General features: G+C 38.1%; 1 protein-coding gene across 29 annotated transcripts in view; it reads right to left on the bottom strand.

Annotated features, from left to right (window-relative positions):
* Positions 1-19,051, bottom strand: part of clcn1b (chloride channel, voltage-sensitive 1b) — a 68,147-nt gene extending 49,096 nt beyond the window's left edge. For 15 of the 29 annotated variants that reach the window (XR_015511234.1, XR_015511227.1, XR_015511223.1 and 12 more), the window contains exons 1-3: positions 12,980-13,131; positions 2,427-2,646; positions 2,179-2,310 (exon numbers count right to left, since the gene is read on the bottom strand). Coding sequence is in view for 2 of the 29 variants with exons in the window: in XM_087286846.1 (XP_087142972.1) it covers positions 2,179-2,310; positions 2,427-2,646; positions 12,980-13,036 (409 nt within the window). In the remaining 27 variants the exon portion in view is untranslated. Of the gene's footprint in view, positions 1-2,178; positions 2,311-2,426; positions 2,647-12,979; positions 13,138-18,985 lie in introns of those variants that run through there. The other 14 variants (XR_015511218.1, XR_015511216.1, XR_015511213.1 and 11 more) reach the window with 2 other exon arrangements.
* Between the last annotated feature and the right edge of the window lie 538 nt (positions 19,052-19,589).

Here is a 19,589-nt window from a genome sequence, read left to right on the forward strand (position 1 = left end):
CATTTTTTTAAAATAATGCAAATATGATATAAAGTCACAAGTGTCTCGTGGGTATTTAATAATGTTTAGCCTTATTATAGGTGCCTCCCTCTCTGCAAAAACTATATTGCTCAGACAACTGTAACGTTATTTCCTCCGAGCAAAAAAAATCGCGATCACATATTAATATTAGCATTATATTTAAACTGCCTTTTTTTCCTTAACTAAACAGAATGCTGTAATTGGTCAAGCGCGGAAACGTCAGTTTTGAAATAACCCGCACTAAACTGAGCGGACTGTAGTGTAACGTTATATCTGTCATAGATCAAAAATGAGTGGACAAGTGGATTTAGCAAACGCGAGAGAAAGAGGAGAGGAGGCATCTTTATTGAGGCATTTTCCATACACACCATCTTTAAACAGACCCATGATCAGGAGAATGAGGGTACAGAAGAAGACGTTATGGTAACTTTAAATAATGAAAAGCTAGCATTAACCAGGCGGAGGAGGCTAACGGCAGCGCAGCGCAGACTAGATTCATCGTGTGAGAGACAGACAGAAAAGGAGAGAGAGAGAGGGAGAGAAAGAGAAAGGCCCAGAAGAGGAGAGAGACGGGAGAGAAGAGGTATAGTGTGTGTGATTTCGGATACTTTTAGGTTTATAATCAAGTCTTCATCACGAGAAGAGTAGAGAAAATACAGGGAGAGAAGGAGAGAGACAGTAAATTAATAATAAGTGTGTGTTTTATAAAAGACTCAGATTCATAGAACTTATGTGCTTATGTTATCAAGCTGTCTCCTAAAGCAATTGAGCAAAAGCATGAATCCTGGTACATGCCCCACCATATAGTACACCATAATGGCAAGCATAGGGTAGTGTACAATTGTTCCTCTCCACATCAAGGCCATAACCTCTGCAGTACCTGCTGCCTGGGCCTACTCTTACTTCAACCTTGTCAGGAGTATTGCTTCACTTTAGAGAGCATTCTGTTGTCATCATGAGCAACATTAAAAGCATGCTGGAACTGACACTGAACATTCAAAAGGTTTCTTTATGGAGTGACTCAAAGACAGTCTTGTGCTGGATCAAATCCAACTTTAAATGCAGATATAAAGTGTTTGTGGGTACTTCATAGAGATTCAGGAGGTGACTATAACTTAAAGTCTGAAAACAATCCAGCAAATGACATAACCCATGATAAAACCCTGCAGCAGCTTTCAGCATCCAGTCAGTGACTGGAAGAACCTCAATTTCGGTGGCAAGACTCTATCTGCTAACTTAAAGTCTGAAACAATCCAGCAAATGACATAACCCATGGTAAAACCCAGCAGCAGCTTTCAGCATCCAGTCAGTGACTGGAAGAACCTCAATTTCGGAGGCAAGACTCTATCTGCTATCCAACAGGCACCATAAAACACAATTGTCTGAATTGGTTGCGCAACACAAATCTGGCTTCTTTGACCCACAAAAATGGAATGCTGAAGACCCAGTTTGGGTTTGAAAATGCTGATGTTTTGTTTTAGTAATTGAAACAAAACCTATTTGGAGGATGGGAAAGTTCACAATTGCTCTCTGACTATTCTTGTTTTATAACGGTGTTTTAGAATGTTGATCCAGGGTTCTCAACCCTGTTCCAGGAGGTGTAACATTCTGCAGAGTTCAGTCTAACTCTCATTAACTAAGCAGAATCTGAAGGAGCACTTGGAAATTAAAGACATGTGCGTTTGATCAATGTTGCAGTTAACACTGAGAAAATGTAGAGCTCCAGGAACAGGAGTCGACATCACTGATGTAGACACTCCTCACCCATACTTTCCCATTCTCTAAGGCTATGAATTGAAAACTATAATGTTGAAATAATATTTAGTTTCTTGCACAGACCTTATGCTATGCATCTTAAGATGTCAACTCATGGTGGACATAGCCATGTGTATTAAATTTGTGTTCCTAAATATCAATTTTTCCATCTTAAAGGGATGTAGCTATTGACTTGCATTAGATGTATGAATCACCAAAAAACACAGCTTAAAAATAACTTTTATATAATTCTATTGATGAAAAAGTAATCTATATCATAGATGGAGGAAACATGAGTAAATAAACAGCAAATTAACATTGTGGGTGAACTATCTTTATAAATGTAAACAAATAGGTAAACAGTACAGCTACATCTTATTAATGCAAACCAACTGTTTATACCTTGTATGCTCTTGGCACTGGCATAATCCATGCTCCAGCTAACCAAAGCCATAGTGAGGCCCAAAAGAACCAGGAATATCCAGTCCTCCCCAAGCTTTGTCACAATATACCTCTGGACACGGGCTAGGCAGTCTGTAACACAATAAAATGGCAACTGACACTGAATACTGTGTTTTATCACAATTTATCACTTTATATGTATACACATAATATAAAGGTGACAAAATGAGTTTCCTTTGGTCACTCACCCTGGCATTTGAAATAGGGGTGTGACTTTATCAAAGAAGAGGAGGGGCTTAAGCCTGGTGTCAGTGGCCCCACATCCAAGCTGGCATGATGTGCCCTGCCATGGCCTCTCCTGGTTGCCTTGGAATTGTCTGCATGCCTTTTCCATTGCTTTTCAGTCAACAGACGCGTGGCCTCCCGTCTGGAAATATTACCCAGCTGCTCCCGATATTCTCCATACAGCTAAAGAGACAGATTGCAGTTTTCTATAAGGAAAATTATTATTGCCCCCCCCAAAATTTCCAATAATCAGTAAACAAATTAGCACTTGCTTTTTATCCATTAAACAATATTTGTCACTAACACAAACAAACAAAAAACAATTACAATAAAATCCTATAGAAAACAAAGACAAACATAACAAATATGACCAAGACCAAAGATGCTGAAGCATATAATGAAAAAAAGATTTTTTGACCAACAAATTGAATAATGTATATAAAATAGATTTCATAATGAGATCTTAGTTGTTGGCGTCATGGTGGCTCAGTGGTTAGCACCGTCACAGCAAGAATGTCGCTGGTTTGAGTCCTGACTGGACCAGTTGGTATTTCTGTGTGGAGTTTAGATGTTCTGCCCGTCTTTGTGAGGGTTTCCTCCATGTGCTCCGGCTTCCCCTACAGTCCAAATATGTGCTATAGGTGAATTAAATAAACCAAAATGTGTGTAGTGTAAGTGTGTGTGAATGAGTGTATATAAGTATTTCCCAATACTGGGTTGCAGGCGGCTGGAGAGGCGTCCACGTAAAGCATATGCTGGTATAGTTGGCGGTTCATTCTACTGTAGCGACCTCTGAAATAGAGGGGGATCGCACACCAGATACGCTGCTTGGCGCCACACCGCGCCATTCATTTTAGAATTCTATACATAGAATTCTATCAGGGTACACACACCGGTGAAGCAAGTTGGCGATTATCCACAGCGCCCAGCTACAACTCAGAACATTGTTCATTTTTCTGCCGTGCCACAAAGCATTATCTGAATAGTTTCATTTTAAATAACATGCGAATGTGCGCATCTGGCTTGTAGTACTTTCAAATTTCATGTGTCGCATCCGGTGTACGACCGCTTAAATAATATGTGAATGTGTGCTTCTGGTGTGTGGTACTTCCAAAATGCCAAAGGAAAATTAATGAATGAATCTTAAGTTATTTTCATTTGATTTAGTTTTTCATTTAAAATCTTAGTTTTATCATTTTTATAATGAACGATTAAAAAGATAATGAAAAACAAATGCATTATTCATGCTTTCTTTGTTTGTTTTTAGCAAATGTGCTTATTGTTTTTACCACTGCATATTGTTTGTCCAAAATGAAAGTGTCAAAACTGAAAATTTTAATGAAAAAATACATATTAAATAGATTAAGAAACAATTTTCAACATTACCCTAATGGGGCCCTTCCACAATTTCGTCTTTTTATACTATGGTTGCCAATGACTACCAGCTTTCAGCTTTCTTCAAAATATCTTCGTTTGTGTTCAACAGAAGTAAGTCTTTTTGGAACCACTTGAGCGCGAGTATATTCATTCATTTATTTTTAGCTTAGTCCTTTTATTAATTTAGGGTCGCCACAACGAAATGAACCAACAAACTTATTCAGTATATGTTTTTAAGCAGCAGATGCCCTTCCAGCTGCAACTCATCACTGGGAAACATCCATGCACTCCCACACATACGAGCCTGATCTCACGAGGAAATGTAAGTATTTTACGTTTTGACAGTTTAGTGGCTAATTCAGTCATACAAAAATGTACAATTTTAAAAAGGAGGCCTGGCACCCAACCCCACCCCTAACCCCAACCGTCATTGGGTGATGAGAAAATCTTACTAAATTGTACGATTTTGTTTGAATTCATCCGATTTAGCCACTTAATCAAAAAGTTACGAATTGACGTGAGATTGTGTTGCACATACACAATGGACAATTTAGCTTACCCAGTTCACCTATACCACATGTCTTTGGATTGTGGGGGAAACCGGAGCACCTGAAGGAAACCATCGCGAACACGGGGTGAACATGCAAACTCCACAAAAAAATGCCAACTGACCCAGCCGAGGCTTGAACCTGCAACCTTCTTGCTGTGAGGCGATGGTGCTACCCACTGAACCAACTTGAATACCAGTGTGCATATATGTTGCGTAAATTAATTTTTTTTTGGTGAACTAGTCAATGATTGCAATAAAAAAGTCCAGCAATGCACCGCCATTCAGTTTTAATGGCATTTCTAAATATTAGCTGTAGTTCAGTGGCAGAAATCCTGACTGAAAAGTCTTTATTTCCACACTAAGCTCAGATAAGTTCAGCCTATTAGTTCAGCATGATTGTATGCATGTACTTGTGCAAATGATTTTTGGATGCAGGAATGTGAAGTGCATCAATATAAGTGTGTGTGGTGGTGAGTTACAGTCATTTGTATATGTCAGACAGAAATAGTCATGCTGTCTAACGGGGCAGAATGGAAAAAGAGCTCCCTCAAGATACTCTCAATCATACATATAGTACATGAGCTCAAAACTACAGAACACCAATTTAAAAATTCTTAATGCACCAAAATACAAAAAAACTAATTTAACTTAGCATGCACTGAAACCATGTCAGGTGCCGATTGATTTAATTGACTGAATCATGTAAAGATGAAACTGCAAACTAGTTAGAGAACATCATGATTTAGTTTGAGTTAGAAAGTGAACAAAATAGGAAAATAATGAGGAGTCCATCAGGGTAACCAATACAACATATTGGGCACTAATGGAGGAAGTGATCCACCAAGACATTCTTTACCTTCCTTCCATTACATTCAATACACGCCTGCATACATTCTTGAGCAGCACAGACCCCACATGGGGTGAGACTGAAGGGATCAGATTCAGCCCCTCATGCCTGCTCAAAAACAAGAAATGGTCGATATATATGACTCCAAATATTTGTGTATTTGCTAATATGCATTCGAAACCAAACTTTAAATGTGCAACAATGGTGCATTTAGAACTGTATTCATTACCAATTTATCCACTGCACCTTCATTTTAATAGCACTTTAAAATAGAAATAGTAATTATTAATAAGCACTTAATTACTATAGACATAAAGATATAATTATTTGGAAAAGTAATTAAGAATACAACCTTATACAATCCCAAGTCAGAAAAAGTTGGGACTGTATGGAAAAATACAATTTAAAAAAGAAAGTAGCGATTTCCAAATTTACTTTGACTTGTATTTCATTGCAGACAATATGAAAACAAAATATTTTATATTTTGTCTGGTCAACATTTTGTAAATTAAAATTTATAAATATATATCTTTTACTGTCATTCAGACCAGCAAGACATAAAAAATGAAACAGAAGCAGTTAAGGGGTCATTGTAAGAATTCAATTATTAATTAATTATTATGAATTAATCTTATTAATCTTCTGCATTGGGTTCATCTGTTGAGGGGTTAGCTCAGCTGGGAAAAGCCCCAGCTTTGAGTCCAAGAGACCCAGGTTTAATCCTCAATTAACCCAACTGTTACAGCAAGACTGAACCATGGAAGTGAACCCAGCAGGAGAAGCTTCACCACCTTCCAGTGTCGAGCGTATTCTGTCTGCCCTGTCTGATCAAGCAACCACCATCCAGAAGCATGAGCAGATTCTAACTGAAATCCGCCAGCTACTAAATCTTAACCTCCAGTTTCCCAACCAGTACTTGCACCACCAGCAGCTTTTTTTATCTCATCAGAGCCCAAATTACCAGCACCAGAGAGATTTGATGGAGACACAGAGAGGTGTCGAGGATTTGTCACCCAGTGCACGCTGGCCTTTCAATTGCAACCCAGCAGGTTTCCCTAAGAGAACAGTAAGGTAAAAAACAAAGCTTTAAATTGGGCCACATCGTTATGGGACTAGTAATCTACCCTTGCCAACAAGAGCACCAGTTTCATTGCAGAGATGAAGAAGGTCTACCACCATTCAGCCAGTAAAGGAGATGTGAGTTATTGCCTACTTTAACTCTCTCAGGGTGAGAGGAGTGTGGCAGAATTTTCTATTGAGTTTGGAACCCTGGCCTCAAAAAGTGGATGGGACCAGCGAGCATTGAAAGCAACTTTTCACCGTGCCTTGTCCTCTGAATTAAAGGATGAACTGGCTTTTAGAGATCCTGCACCAGATCTTGAGTCTCTCATTGATGTTGCCATTCGAGACCATCGTCTAAGGTAACGACAACAAGAATGAGGTAGAGAGACCAGGTTATTTGATCCTTATGTACCTTCTAGCACCATCACTTAACCCCTTCAACTCCATGATCTTGAGGAACCAATGCAATTGGGGAGAACTAGATTGACCCAGACTGAACAGGATCGGCGGATGAGGGAGTGATGCTGTCTCTACTGTGGAGAGCCAGGCCACTTTCGCTCCACTTGCCCAGAACTGAAGGGGAAAGCCAGTTCTTATCCAGGTAGAGGGGGATCCGGGCGAGAGTAGATACTTCCCCCTGGGCTATCACTTCTGGAGTTCGAGCCACTATCACCCAAGGCAACCAACTACACCATCTTTGTGCCTTCATTGATTCTGGAGCTGCTGGTAATTATATGCATATCAACATGGCCAGTGAGCTGGGCATTATAACTTTAGTCCTCTAGAGACCCATCACCATCAGAGCACTAGACGGCAGACCTGTTGGTTCATTACAGGTTAGTCACTGCACCACATCTCTCCAGTTAAAGATAGGGGCACACAGAGAAGTGATACAATTTTTTTATCCATTTACCAGAACACCCCTTAGTTCTTGGTTTCCCTTGGTTATTCCATCACAACCCTTTTATAGACTAGTCCAGATGTGTTGTAAAGAGTTGGGATACTGCTGTGTTTCAGATTTTTTCTTTTGCCATTCTCTTGAGCCACTGGAAAAATTTCTTGGACCTCAGCCCGATTACCCCAGATCCCCTTCAGCCCACACTATAACCATACCCACCACTGAAGTTTGAGTTACATCCAAGCTCAAGCCATTCACTATCAAGTCCCCAGATCTCTTGCCAGACCTACCTTAGGTTTCTCCATGTCTGTCCCGAGTTCCTCTATAATACATGGATCTCAGTGAAGTCTTCAGTAAGTCTTAGGCTACTTCGTTACCCCCGCATCATCCTTATGTTTGTTTTATCGAGCTTGTACCTGAAGCATGCCCGCCTCGAGGAAGAATGTACTCTCTCTCTCTCTCTATCCCTGAAAGAACTGCCATGAAGAAATACCTAAACGAGACCATAGATAGTGGATTCATTCACCCTTCAACCTCACCTGCAGGAGCAAGCTTTTTTTTAGTTTCCAAGAAGATAGGAGTCTGCGACCCTGTATTGATTATAGAGGTTTGAATCACATCACCTTTAAGAATCGCTACCCATCACCCCTGATGAACGCTGCTTTTCAGATACTACAGGGCGCCACTATCTTCACGAAGTTGGACCACAGAAATGCCTACCATCTGGTCAAGATCAGGGAATGAGATGAGTGGAAGACCGCTTTCAACATTCCAACAGGCAACTATGAATATCAGGTAATGCCTTTTGGTCTTGTAAATGCCCCAGCCGTCTTTCAGGCATTCAATAATGATGTCCTCAGGGAGATGTTGAACAAATTTGTTTTTGTTTACTTGGATGACATACTCAGTTTTTCAAGTAACTATCAAGATCATGTACAACATGTCCGGCAGGTCCTCTCCCAGTTGTTGAGACACAGACTGTTCGTTAAGCTGGAGTAGAGTGAATTTCACGTCTTCAAAGTGTCTTTTTTTGGGTTCATAGAATACAAATGTAGCCTTCAGATTAATCCTGGCAAAATCAAGGCAGTACTGGATTGGCCACAACCATGTTCAGTTAAGTAGGTCCAACAATTTTTGGGGTTCGATAATTTTTATTGGAGATTTATTAGAGGCTTCAGTTATATTGCAGAACAAATCTCTGCCCTAACCAAGAAGACTGCCAAGTCATTTGTGTGGACTGAGATGACCAATAAGGCCTTTAACAGACTGAAGGTTCTCTTCACATCTGCCCCCATTTTAGCTCTTCTGGATCCAGAGCTTCCTTTTGTAGTGGAGGTGGATGTTTCTGACATAGGCATAGGAGCAGTCCTTTCTCAAAAAAGTAAGACCTACAACAAGCTTCACCCATGTGCTTATCTTTCTCACAGGCTTACACCAGCTCAGAGGCTGTCAAGGTGGCATTAGAAGAGTGGAGACACTGGTTGGAGTGGGCCAAACATCCATTTATCATCTCGACAGACCACAAGAACCTCACCTACATTAGAGAGGCTAAGAGGTTAAACCACAGGCAAGCTCGCTGGACCCTTTTCTTTACCCCTTTTTGACTTTACTCTCTCTTATCGCCCAGGCTCAAAAAAATTAAAGCCAGATGCACTCTCTGTTATTATTATACCTACCTCCAGAGTGGTTGGTGCAATCCAGTGGGGAACTGGGACTTGGGAATTGGAAGAGACTGTCAGGAGAGCACAGCTCAGACAGTGCCAGGTAAAAGTCCTCCAGGGCGTCCCTTTGTACCTAACCAACTACGCTCTGAAGTGTTGCAGCGGGCTCATGCTTTCCTCCAATCGGGCCACCCTGGGGCAACTAGAACGCACAAGCTCATCCAGAGACAAATTTTGGTGGCCAAAGCTACAGAATAATGTCCAAATTTTTGTTGCTGCTTGCTCTATTTGGGCACAGAACAAGGAGCCAAGAACCTGACCTCAAAGCCTGCTGCACCCACTGCCTATTCCTAAACACCCTTGGACACACATATCATTAGACTGTGTTACAGGCCTACCAGAGTCCAAAGGTAATACAGTCATTCTGGTGGTAGTGGACAGATTTTCCAAGGCGTCATTTACTCCCATTGGCCAAACTCCCAACAGCAAGTCAGACAGGCGAGCTTCTCATGCAGAATGTGTTTAGGATCCATAGCTTTCCGGTCTCCGACCGTGGGCCACACTTCATGTCCAGGTTCTGAAAGGAATTTCATTAGGTGCTCCATTAGCCTCTCATCTGGCTTTCATCCCCAATCTAATGGTCAGACAGATAGGGTAAACCAAGTGATTGAAAGGTCTTTGAGATATCAGACAATCAGACCACTTGGAGCTCCTGGTTGGTCTGGGCTGAGTTTGCACATAACATCTTTTACCAGTATTCTTTGGTAATGTCTCCTTTTGAAGGCCAGTATGGTTTCCCTCCCCTTGTGTTTTCTGGACAGGAACCAGAAGTTAGTGTCCCAGTTGCTACACAAAGTGGTCCACCGATGCAGACGATCATGGCAGAGAGCTCGAGTAGCCTTACTAAAAGCAACCCAACAACAGCGGAGACAAGCGCCGAAGGCCAGGGCCCACACATCACCCAGGTAGGAGAGTGTGGCTTTAAACCAGGGATCTTCCTCTTCGGGTAGTCTCGCAAACTGGCCCCACGCTATCTTGGTCCATTTAAGATCCTCCGAAAGATAAATCCTGTATCCTACCGGCTACTCCAGCCTAGGTCCATAAGGATTCACCACACCTTTCATGTTTCCAAATTAAAACCTGTTGTATGTTCCTCTCTCTCCCCACCCAGCAAACCCATGCCAAAACCCCGGATCATTGAGGGTAGACCGGCTTACACGGTACGCAGGCTTCTGGATTCTTGGCTGGTCCGTGGGAATGTGCCTTGTTGACTGGGAGGGCTATGGCCCAGAGGAGTGGTCATGGGTGCTGGCTAAGGATATACTGGAACCAGTGCTGATCACTGACTTTAATCATGCCCAAAGAAGCTCTAGAGGAATGTCAGGAGCCGTTCTTAGAGGTGAGGCTCCAGTAAGAATTAATTAAGCTGCATTTCTCCTCCTGACCAGAAGGAGGTGCTTCCTCCGGATCTGTGCATAGCACCACTTTCTTGCCATCTGCTGTGTGCCACAACTCAAGCTTGATTTGCAACACCTGTGTTCTGCCCCATATCAGTGTGTGTGTTACCAGCTACTGTGTTCAGTCTTGTGTTTATTACTGCCTGGTGTTCTCCTGATCTTCTAGAGAAGACAAGTTACTCTTTATTGTTGTATTTTTGACCCTTGTGTCTGATTTGTTTGGCCTGTTTACTAGAAGTTCGGCTTCGGTCATTTCTGTTGTACTTTGTTTTCCATTTTTCAAGTAAAGATCATTTGTTTATTTTTTCTGAAAATACAGCCTCAAGTTTCCTTATTAGTCTTCTGCACTTGGGTTCATCTGTTGAGGGGTTAGCTCAGTTGGGAAAAGCCCCAGCTTTGAGTCCAAGAGACCTGGGTTCAATCCTAACCTAACCCACCTGTTAAAGTCATAATCAGGTTAAAAAAAAAATATTGGTTAAATAATGATCATTATGGTCATTTGAAACAGGTCATGTCAACAGGTGCCAAAAAATACATGAGAAAATTATTGAGATGTTTAAAAACAATGTTCCTCACAGAAAGATAGGCAGAGATTTTGAAATTTCACCTTCAACAGTTCATAACATACATTAAAAGATTCAAGGAATCTGGAGGATTTTCAGTGTGTAAGAGACAAAGGTGCAAGCCTAAGCTAAATAACCATAATCTCTGATCCCTCAGGCGGCACTGCATCAAGAATCATATTTCATCTATAGGTGATATCATCACATGGGCTCAGGACTACTTTGGCAAACCTTTGTCATATACTACAATATGTAGTTACATTTACAAATGCCAGTTAAAACTACTGTGCCAAAAGGGAGCCCTATGCTAACAGTGTCTAGACGCACCATCGACTTCTCTGGGCTCGATGCATCTGGGACAGATCATCATACTATAGAAATGTACTGTAGTCAGATGAATCAGCATTTCAGGTATTATTTTTTGGGGAGAAATAGGCGCCGTGGGCTCTGGACTAAAAAAGAAAAGAATCATCCAGACTGTTACCAGCAACAAGTGTAAAAGCCAAGGTCTGTCATGGTATAGGGTTGTGTCAGTGGCCTTGACAAAGGCACTTCTGTGATGGCAGCATTAATGCTGAAAAATACATAGAGATTTTGGAGCACAATATGGTGCCTTCTTTTCCATGCCAATTTAACAAGACATTGCAAAACCACATTCTGCATACATTACAAAGTCCTGGCTGTGGAGAAAGAGCCTGCCTGCAGTCCCGACCTGTCTCCAATAGAGAATGTGTGGTGCATTTTGAAGCACAAAATGCGACAACAAAGACGGCTTACTATTCACCACCTTAAGACTTGTGTGCAGGACGAATGGGTAAAAAATTACACCTGAAACACTTCATCACTTGGTGTCTTCAGTCCCTAAACGTATTTTAAGTGGTGAGAAAAGGAATGGCAACATTAAAAAGTTAAAAATGCTTTACTGTTCCAACTTTTTTCAAAAGTGTAGCAAAGAATACCTTAAAAAATAAAATAAAAATCATGAGGACTACATTAAAAAATGTTTGTTGTAGTCAAAGTAGAAAGTAGAGAGAAGAACCAAGGCTGTTTCTATCATTGCCTCTTTCATTTTCTAGTCACTGACTCAGGATGACAGCGTGAGAAATTATTTGACAACACATTCTGTGTCCCCTTCCAACAGCTTTTTTTCCTCATTCTTTATTTACACTGAAGACTTAAGTTCAAAACCATGGCCTAAAAACTCATTGCAAGCTTCTCTTATCCAAACAACTGAAATCATATGATCAAGCAAATAAATTACAGGACATGTCATTCTTTAAAATAAAAATAATAATTTGATATAAGAAATTATGTATTTCAGCCAAAAAGGACCAGAAACAACTGAAAGCAAGATGAATGGAAGGACAGACAGGGCAAAGAGAGTGAAAGTTGCTAACAGACACAAGCATGGAGGACACAGTGACTTTGAGAGTTAATTAAAAACACAGACATGCTGGTCAGTGTATGTCTAAATACAATAATCAAAAATCTGACCCATTCACTGACAGACTGATCACATCTTTCTCTAAATAATTATCACACTTTTATAACAAACACACACACATACACTGAGATCTACATACAAACACAATTATATACTTAATATTACCGTAATTTTAGAATATATATAAAACATGTTTTATTACTATAAAATATTATAGGACAAAACAAAATAAGAAAATAAAATCAGCAAAAATCTAATAATGACTTATTTTCTTTTTAAAGTTTATATATATTTTTGAAAGGGTCATCACATCAATTAAACTGATTTCATAATATTAAGTAAAACTTCATATAACCTAAAACATTTAGTTGATAAACATTTAAAAATGAGTTAAAGAAACATAAACAAATTTGTTGTCTTGACTTTTTAGCATTCATTTTTACAGTGCAAAATGAACAAATTAGCTTCAACATATTTTGATAGTTTAACATTGACTAAAAGTAACATGTTTTGTATATAATGAAACAAAATCATTAACATAAATTCCTCCATATTCATACAAAAATGCACAGCATAAACAGTTTAAACAGTAAAAAACAAACAAAAAAATATTTAAGGTGAAAAAAAGAGAAAAAAATGCTTAATTTATAATCTCACCAGAACTTGATCGAAATTCAGAACCGTCTCAAATGTGTTGATGGGTTCCCTTATCATCTTGCTTTATTTTCCTGTGTTTTCCTCTTACATTCGTCTTCTACCTGCGTTTCTCCCGTCCTCCTCTTCACCTTCACTAAATATTAAGATATTAGTAACTGTATCTGCCCTAGGGGGGTGTCTACTAGGCTAATGCAAGTAAACCACAATACCCATAATGCAGTGTGCTATATTACAAACTGTGGTTGACAGTGGGCTGTCAGCAACTGGTAATTCACAGGTCTGTGCCTTCCTAATCCTGTCTGGTGCTCAGCTGAAATCCTTCACATGTAACCTGCACATTGAAGCATTTTGTGTTTCGTGATATTGATTGAGCGGTTGTGCTTAAGTCGATTTCAATAAAAGCTACATTAAAAGGATTAAAAAAATAAAAAGTTAACAATTACACATTATTTACTTACTCTGTAAAAAGTGAGAAATTACTTAAAGCTAGTAAACCAATTGCCTTTAAAGTAAGAAGTTGACTTTACAAAAATAAAGTAAACCCATTGTAACTTGGAACTGTGAAGCTAACTTAATTTTTATAATCATGCTAATTGTACTTACATTTTAAATGTATTTTACTGAATGTCATTTTGCTAGTTACAGAAAAGCTGAGGGGAAAAAAACAAATATAAAGATGTATTGGAGTAAAAAAAAGATTAGTTTACTTTTATTTCAAACAAACCATTTAGGTTCAAAAACGAATCCTAATGAATACCGTGAACTTAATTTGAGTAAACAAAGCAATTTGAGCAGAGTAAAACCCAATTAATGAATAGAACTTAAACCAACTGATTAGTGAAAAACCCAAAAAGTTAAAGCAACTCAAACTGCTTGAGGAAACCGATTGCTGCAAACCATTTGAGTACTGTGAACTTATTCCATTTAAGTTAAAGTAATGAGGTACTTCATTGCTGAGTTTAAAACTCTCTTTTTTTTTTTTTGAAGGTAACCACTCATTTCATTTGTTAAAGTTGACTGTTGGGTTTTACAATGCAGTGATATCTTTCACCCCTATACTTTCCTTTTTTTAAAAGTGGCAAAAGTTCCAAAACCAAAATGTTATGGCAGCCATGAAAATAAAAGATATTAAAATAGAATAAAAACAGCAAATAATTACACATTCGTTGATATGGATATGTTCATTTGTAAAAGTGCAATTTAAATGGTTTTTGTGTGTGTGTGTGTGTGTGTGTGTGTGTGTGTGTGTGTGTGTGTGTGTGTGTGTGTGTGTGTGTGTGTGTGTGTGTGTGTGTGTGAATATTTTTTTTACACGCATTAAGTAATTATTCTGTTAGGTGGAAAGGCTTAATAGAGGTGAGGGAAATACATTAAACATGTTGAAACAATTTTGTTTCCAAATGAGTCTTTAAAATAATCACTGTTACTCTCATGGACACAATAATTCAGGTTTTACATTAACATTTACTCAGGTGTTTTCTAAAAAGACTATCGTGGAATATTCAAAGTGGAACATCACATAAATACAAATTTTAAATAAGAAATAATTTAAGGGTTTAGTTCGCCCCCAAAAATGTAAAATCTGTCATAATTTACTCACATTCAGTTGGCTCTAAACTTTTATGAATCCCTTTCTTCTGTTGAACACAAAGCAAGCTATTCTGAAGAGTTTGATGGGGCACTTACATAATGCACTTGCACTTACATAATTCTTGTTACAGATGTGTACTTTAGTGTTGTTACTAATGTCCTGTTACACATTTGAACTTAGACATACTATTCAGTGGGTTGTTAAATTTTTGTAGTTACACCAGTATTACACAAGTAAGTACTATGAATCAGTGTGTACATACAATGTAGTTACATACTACTTACACATCTAGTTACTATGTAAGTTCACAGGTATAAGTGACAAGTGGGACCAAAGAAACTACTTGGAACAATCACAGGATGAGTAAATCATGAAATCTTGATATTTACATGGGCGAACTATGCCTTCAACATTTCAATTACATTTTCACACATAATATTTATGCTAAACAGTACAGTTGGAGTCAATTTTTATCAGCCCCTTTAAATTTTTTTTCTTTTTTAAATATTTTCCAAATGATGTTTAACAGAGCAAGGATATCTTCTGGGGGAATAAACAAGGGAACTAATAAATCAGGGGGGCTAATAATTCTGACTTCAACTGTATATGAATTAAACATTACACTGACACACTGATCACTCCAGCATTGTATTAATAATTAAGGCACAATTACACATTTTCAAAAGCTTTTTGAAAACATGTACTGTAATTGTGCCTTAAATATTAATACATTTTATACTTTTTTTTTTTTTTTTGCTTGATTAAACTACTTGTTTAAAATTAACTAAAACAACACAACTCTTAAGATTTTATTGGGACAACTTTTAGACATTTTTTATGTTTAATCCACATAAATTTGTTAAAAGTGTTAAGTTAACTTTATCAATTTGTGTTGGGACCACATGATTGAATTGTGTGGAACCCTGAATTTTTTTTTTTTTTTTTTTTTTACAGTGTATGAAGACACCAACGTTGTCAAAATACTTCCAGTTCACACAGATTCTATAAGAAACTACTAAACATGCTGCATTAAGCATTTCAGACCAGTCAGCAGCTGGTTGACACTTTGTAAACAAACATTACACGTCTGCGCACATATGCATTTACACAATCTGTTATTTTTGTTTTGGATGTCAAGCGTTCCCACATGGCTGTAAACTGAACACAGAATACATTCGCTGGTCACTTCACTTGTTTTACAAAATTGCATCTTTGTAGCTTACATAGCCTCGAGATAGTTTTGACATATTTTACGTTATCAATCCCCAAAATAATACTGTCAAATAATGGTCAAAGCACATAAAACATTTCCAACATTGTTGTGTAAACAACCTCTTAAACTTAAAATACGATACCGAGCAAAATGAGTAGGTAAACAAACTTGTTTGAATTTCATTATTTCAGCAGTCTGGAGTTCTGAGGAATAGGCAAATTCATCATCAAAAAAATTTTATTTGCTATTCTGCCCAAAAATTGAGTAAAAGTTCAAACGCAACCACTATTTTATTCTCTGCACTCTTCTTACACTGACCATTTGACTCTCAGTCTGTTCATTGCTGTCATTCAGCAGTCAAGACTCCCAAAGGAACTGTGCTAAAGAACAGGTCATCAGCAGCTGCATGACCTGGAAGTGAAATCACTTAACCAAGACCATTAAAAATACACATAGTGCTGTTCAACATTAGTATAAGCAAACACTGCTGTAAAAGAATACGCCGATCTTCTTAGGGGATTCACATGCAATAGGTTTTTGTCTCGTAGCAGAATCTTTTCTTTGATTTACTTTTTCTCCAAGCAAACTCCTAACCTGGCCATGGCAGAAATGGCTCAATATAATGGAAAAAAAATAGATTGATAGAAATATTATATTTCTCTTTTTGCATTCTCTCACAATGTGAAGTTTCACAAACTAATTTCAAGACAGGCACCTGATATCCCCCATCTCCCTCCTCCTCTTTTCTAAATGAATCCAGCACTGGGTGTCACGGTGAATCAGTAGTTAGCACTGAGTCTCGGCTGGGCCAGCTGGCATTGCAGTGAGGAGTTTACATGTTCTTCCCATGCTCGTGTGGGTTTCCCCAGGTACTTTGGTTTCTACTCACAGTACAGTAACATGCAACATCAGTGAATTAAATAAACCAATAGAAACAGTTATGATTAACCAATGAATAGGCCAAACAAATTGAGGGAGCTCTCAAGAACTACCTGGTATCGTACCCCCTTACATGCTCATTGACCAGACGAGAGACTTGGACTCAATTTTCTCCGAGTTCAGGGTACTCTCCCGGGACAGCAAGCTATCAAGCAACATCTAAGTGTGTTTTCTTGAAACATTTGCGAGAGCTATAGGAACTCTGATCACCTTTAAAACTTTTTGTACCAACTTTTGTCACAGTGCTTTTGTGGACAATGCAAAATTTCTCTGGGAATAGGATGCAAACATTTTGGGGGAAAAAAATACAAAGATTTATATGGAAATCCAAAAGTTTTGCGAAAGAACGTAAAAAGAACAGAATATTTTTCCCCTGTTGCACTTTACAATTTTCAATAATAGTTAAAAAAATGAGTTAACATCTAATCTAAATAATATGTTAATAAAAACACCAAATCTATATAATTTATTAACAAACATTGTATTGTAACATATTAATCTCAGTTTCAACACTTGATAAAGCACAGTTGTATCTGATTAAAATGAGTAAAAATTAAATATTATTTATTGTTCATTATTTTTAGACCTCATGAAATAAATGCTTCAAGTTAGTTTTATGAAATATAATTAAGTAATGTTTAAATAAACTTTTAAGTGTCTATTTAGCAAGGAAAGTATACTAGCACCTGTGTTCTAGTATACCTGTAAGTGTACTACTTACAGTAAATACCACTTAAAATAGTTAATTTAAGGCATAGAAAATTATGTCATCATTTACTCATCCTTTAATTATGTCGAACTTTTATGAGTCTCTTTCTTCTGTTAAACACAAAATAAGATATTCTGAAAAATGTTGGAAACCCCTAACGATTTACATAATATTTGTTTTATAGTGTGCTTCATTTTTATTCCACATGAGAAAGAAATTCATTATTTGAGTTACAAGTTAGCAAAATCTGACCATTCACATACATTGCCTTTGTTAAAAAAATAAATAAATTAATTAAAAAAAATAAAAGTAAATTAGCAGTACCACAGTTGGTACTAAACTGTGTATTAAATCTGATTATACAGAGGTAAACATTTACATAAATTGTGTGAACATAGCTGCTGATAAGATTTTTCTCTGACTGGATTCTTCTCTTAGACAGAGAGAAAGGGGCTAGCAGGGCCAGTGATGCATGTATGCGGAAAGGTTAAAAAAGCTCAGCCCTGGAAACAGTCCCATATAGTGCGGCAGGAAAGAAAAAAATCTGTGGGAACTCAAAAGTAAGAGAAGACAGGTGGAGAAATGGAAGGTTGATGGGAGGTTGTGTGTGGGAACTTAGTGACTTGTGAGAGTGCAGAACTGACAGCAAAAGAACAGAATCTCTATCACCCCTCATCTCACCTTTTCACACACCACTTTCTCTTGTTTTGTTTTTGGTTTTTTTGACAACTGAACTTTTTCAACTTTTTCTTTTTTACTTTAACACATTCTTTAGCCATTCCTAAAAAAAAAACTGTCCAAAAAAATAAAAAAATTAAAAAATATTTGAATGTACCTGTACAGCTGACCACATTGCTTTTAGATGCAGCGTCCATTGACATCAGCCTGACAGAGAGGGCTAGGTGTATATTTAACCTGCATGCTCAGGTTTCTGTTAGCATGCAGCAGCCGAGACGTACTGCATAGGATCGCACAAATATGCACAAGTTTGTTTCACACATCTGCAAGTCTTTGACATTAAAAATAATCCTCAACCTAAAAAGAAAATATTTCAACAGGCAGTAGCCCAAAGTATACACAAAGTAATTGACAAGCATTAAAAAAGCACAAAGCTGAAACATAGTACACAGTTCTATGGTTCTATAAACAGGGTTTTCTTCTAATAGACACTCAATTAAGTGCAAATTCATAGAACTGACTCTAATGGAAGTTTACGAGACAGACTATCTTTAATCAGCAGGGTGTTGACACAGGTTATGACAATTCTCATTCCTATTCATGAGTTGTGCTAGAAGAGCCCAGTGTGCTCTATGTATGTCACCACTAAGAATAGAATGGAAAATCAAGTAAAGCCAAGGCTAGTGAAGTCAAAGTCTTTAAGAACTATTATTTAGAGTCATGTTTTGGGCAGGCAAGTGTATCTAGGTTAGAACAAACCAGACTGACCATAATACACCTCAGCAAGCCACCCGCCAACAGCAAGACAATGAAACGCCTCAGCACAAGACAACAAAACAACAGAAGATAGAGAGGCACAGAAAGACAGTGACTGACCAAGGTTTGCTGGTATCTCAGAGCTTTCCTTTGCGACGCATCGGCAGCCATCGACACGCTCGCACTGAGCCAAAAATAAACAAACAGTCTCACTCCTGTGTTACAGCATATGAAACTCATACTGTCCCACTTGTAACCCATTTATTCTGTTACAAAAACCACCCCGCTCAAAGCGTGAGATACACATGCTGTCTAACTCTTGTTTCAGTACCCAAAACACACATAAGAGAAAAATGCTGAGATGTGTGATTCTTTATTAGATACACTGGAACACTAATGCACAACGTCCACAAACTCCCAAAGTGTTGGCCTACCTGTAACATACTAGATCAGAAACAGAATTTAGAAGGGGGTGTCTAAGAGATCCATAAATCAAACAGAGTACAACAAATCAAAACAAACATACAGTAAAGCTAAACAAACAAACAAACAAACAAACAAGCAGGACACTTCATCTGAACCCCACAGTCTAAACCCATAAGCAAACAGAAACATATAATCAACAAGTACAAACTATTTAATTTACAAATAATTACATTAACTAACTTAATTGACCTAAAAGAAGATTTTTTCCACTCAAAAAGAGCTTTGTATTGAAAGGATC

Source organism: Danio rerio, chromosome 16 (assembly GCF_052040795.2).
Source record: "Danio rerio strain M-AB ecotype USA chromosome 16, GRCz13ab, whole genome shotgun sequence".
NCBI lineage: Eukaryota > Metazoa > Chordata > Actinopteri > Cypriniformes > Danionidae > Danio > Danio rerio.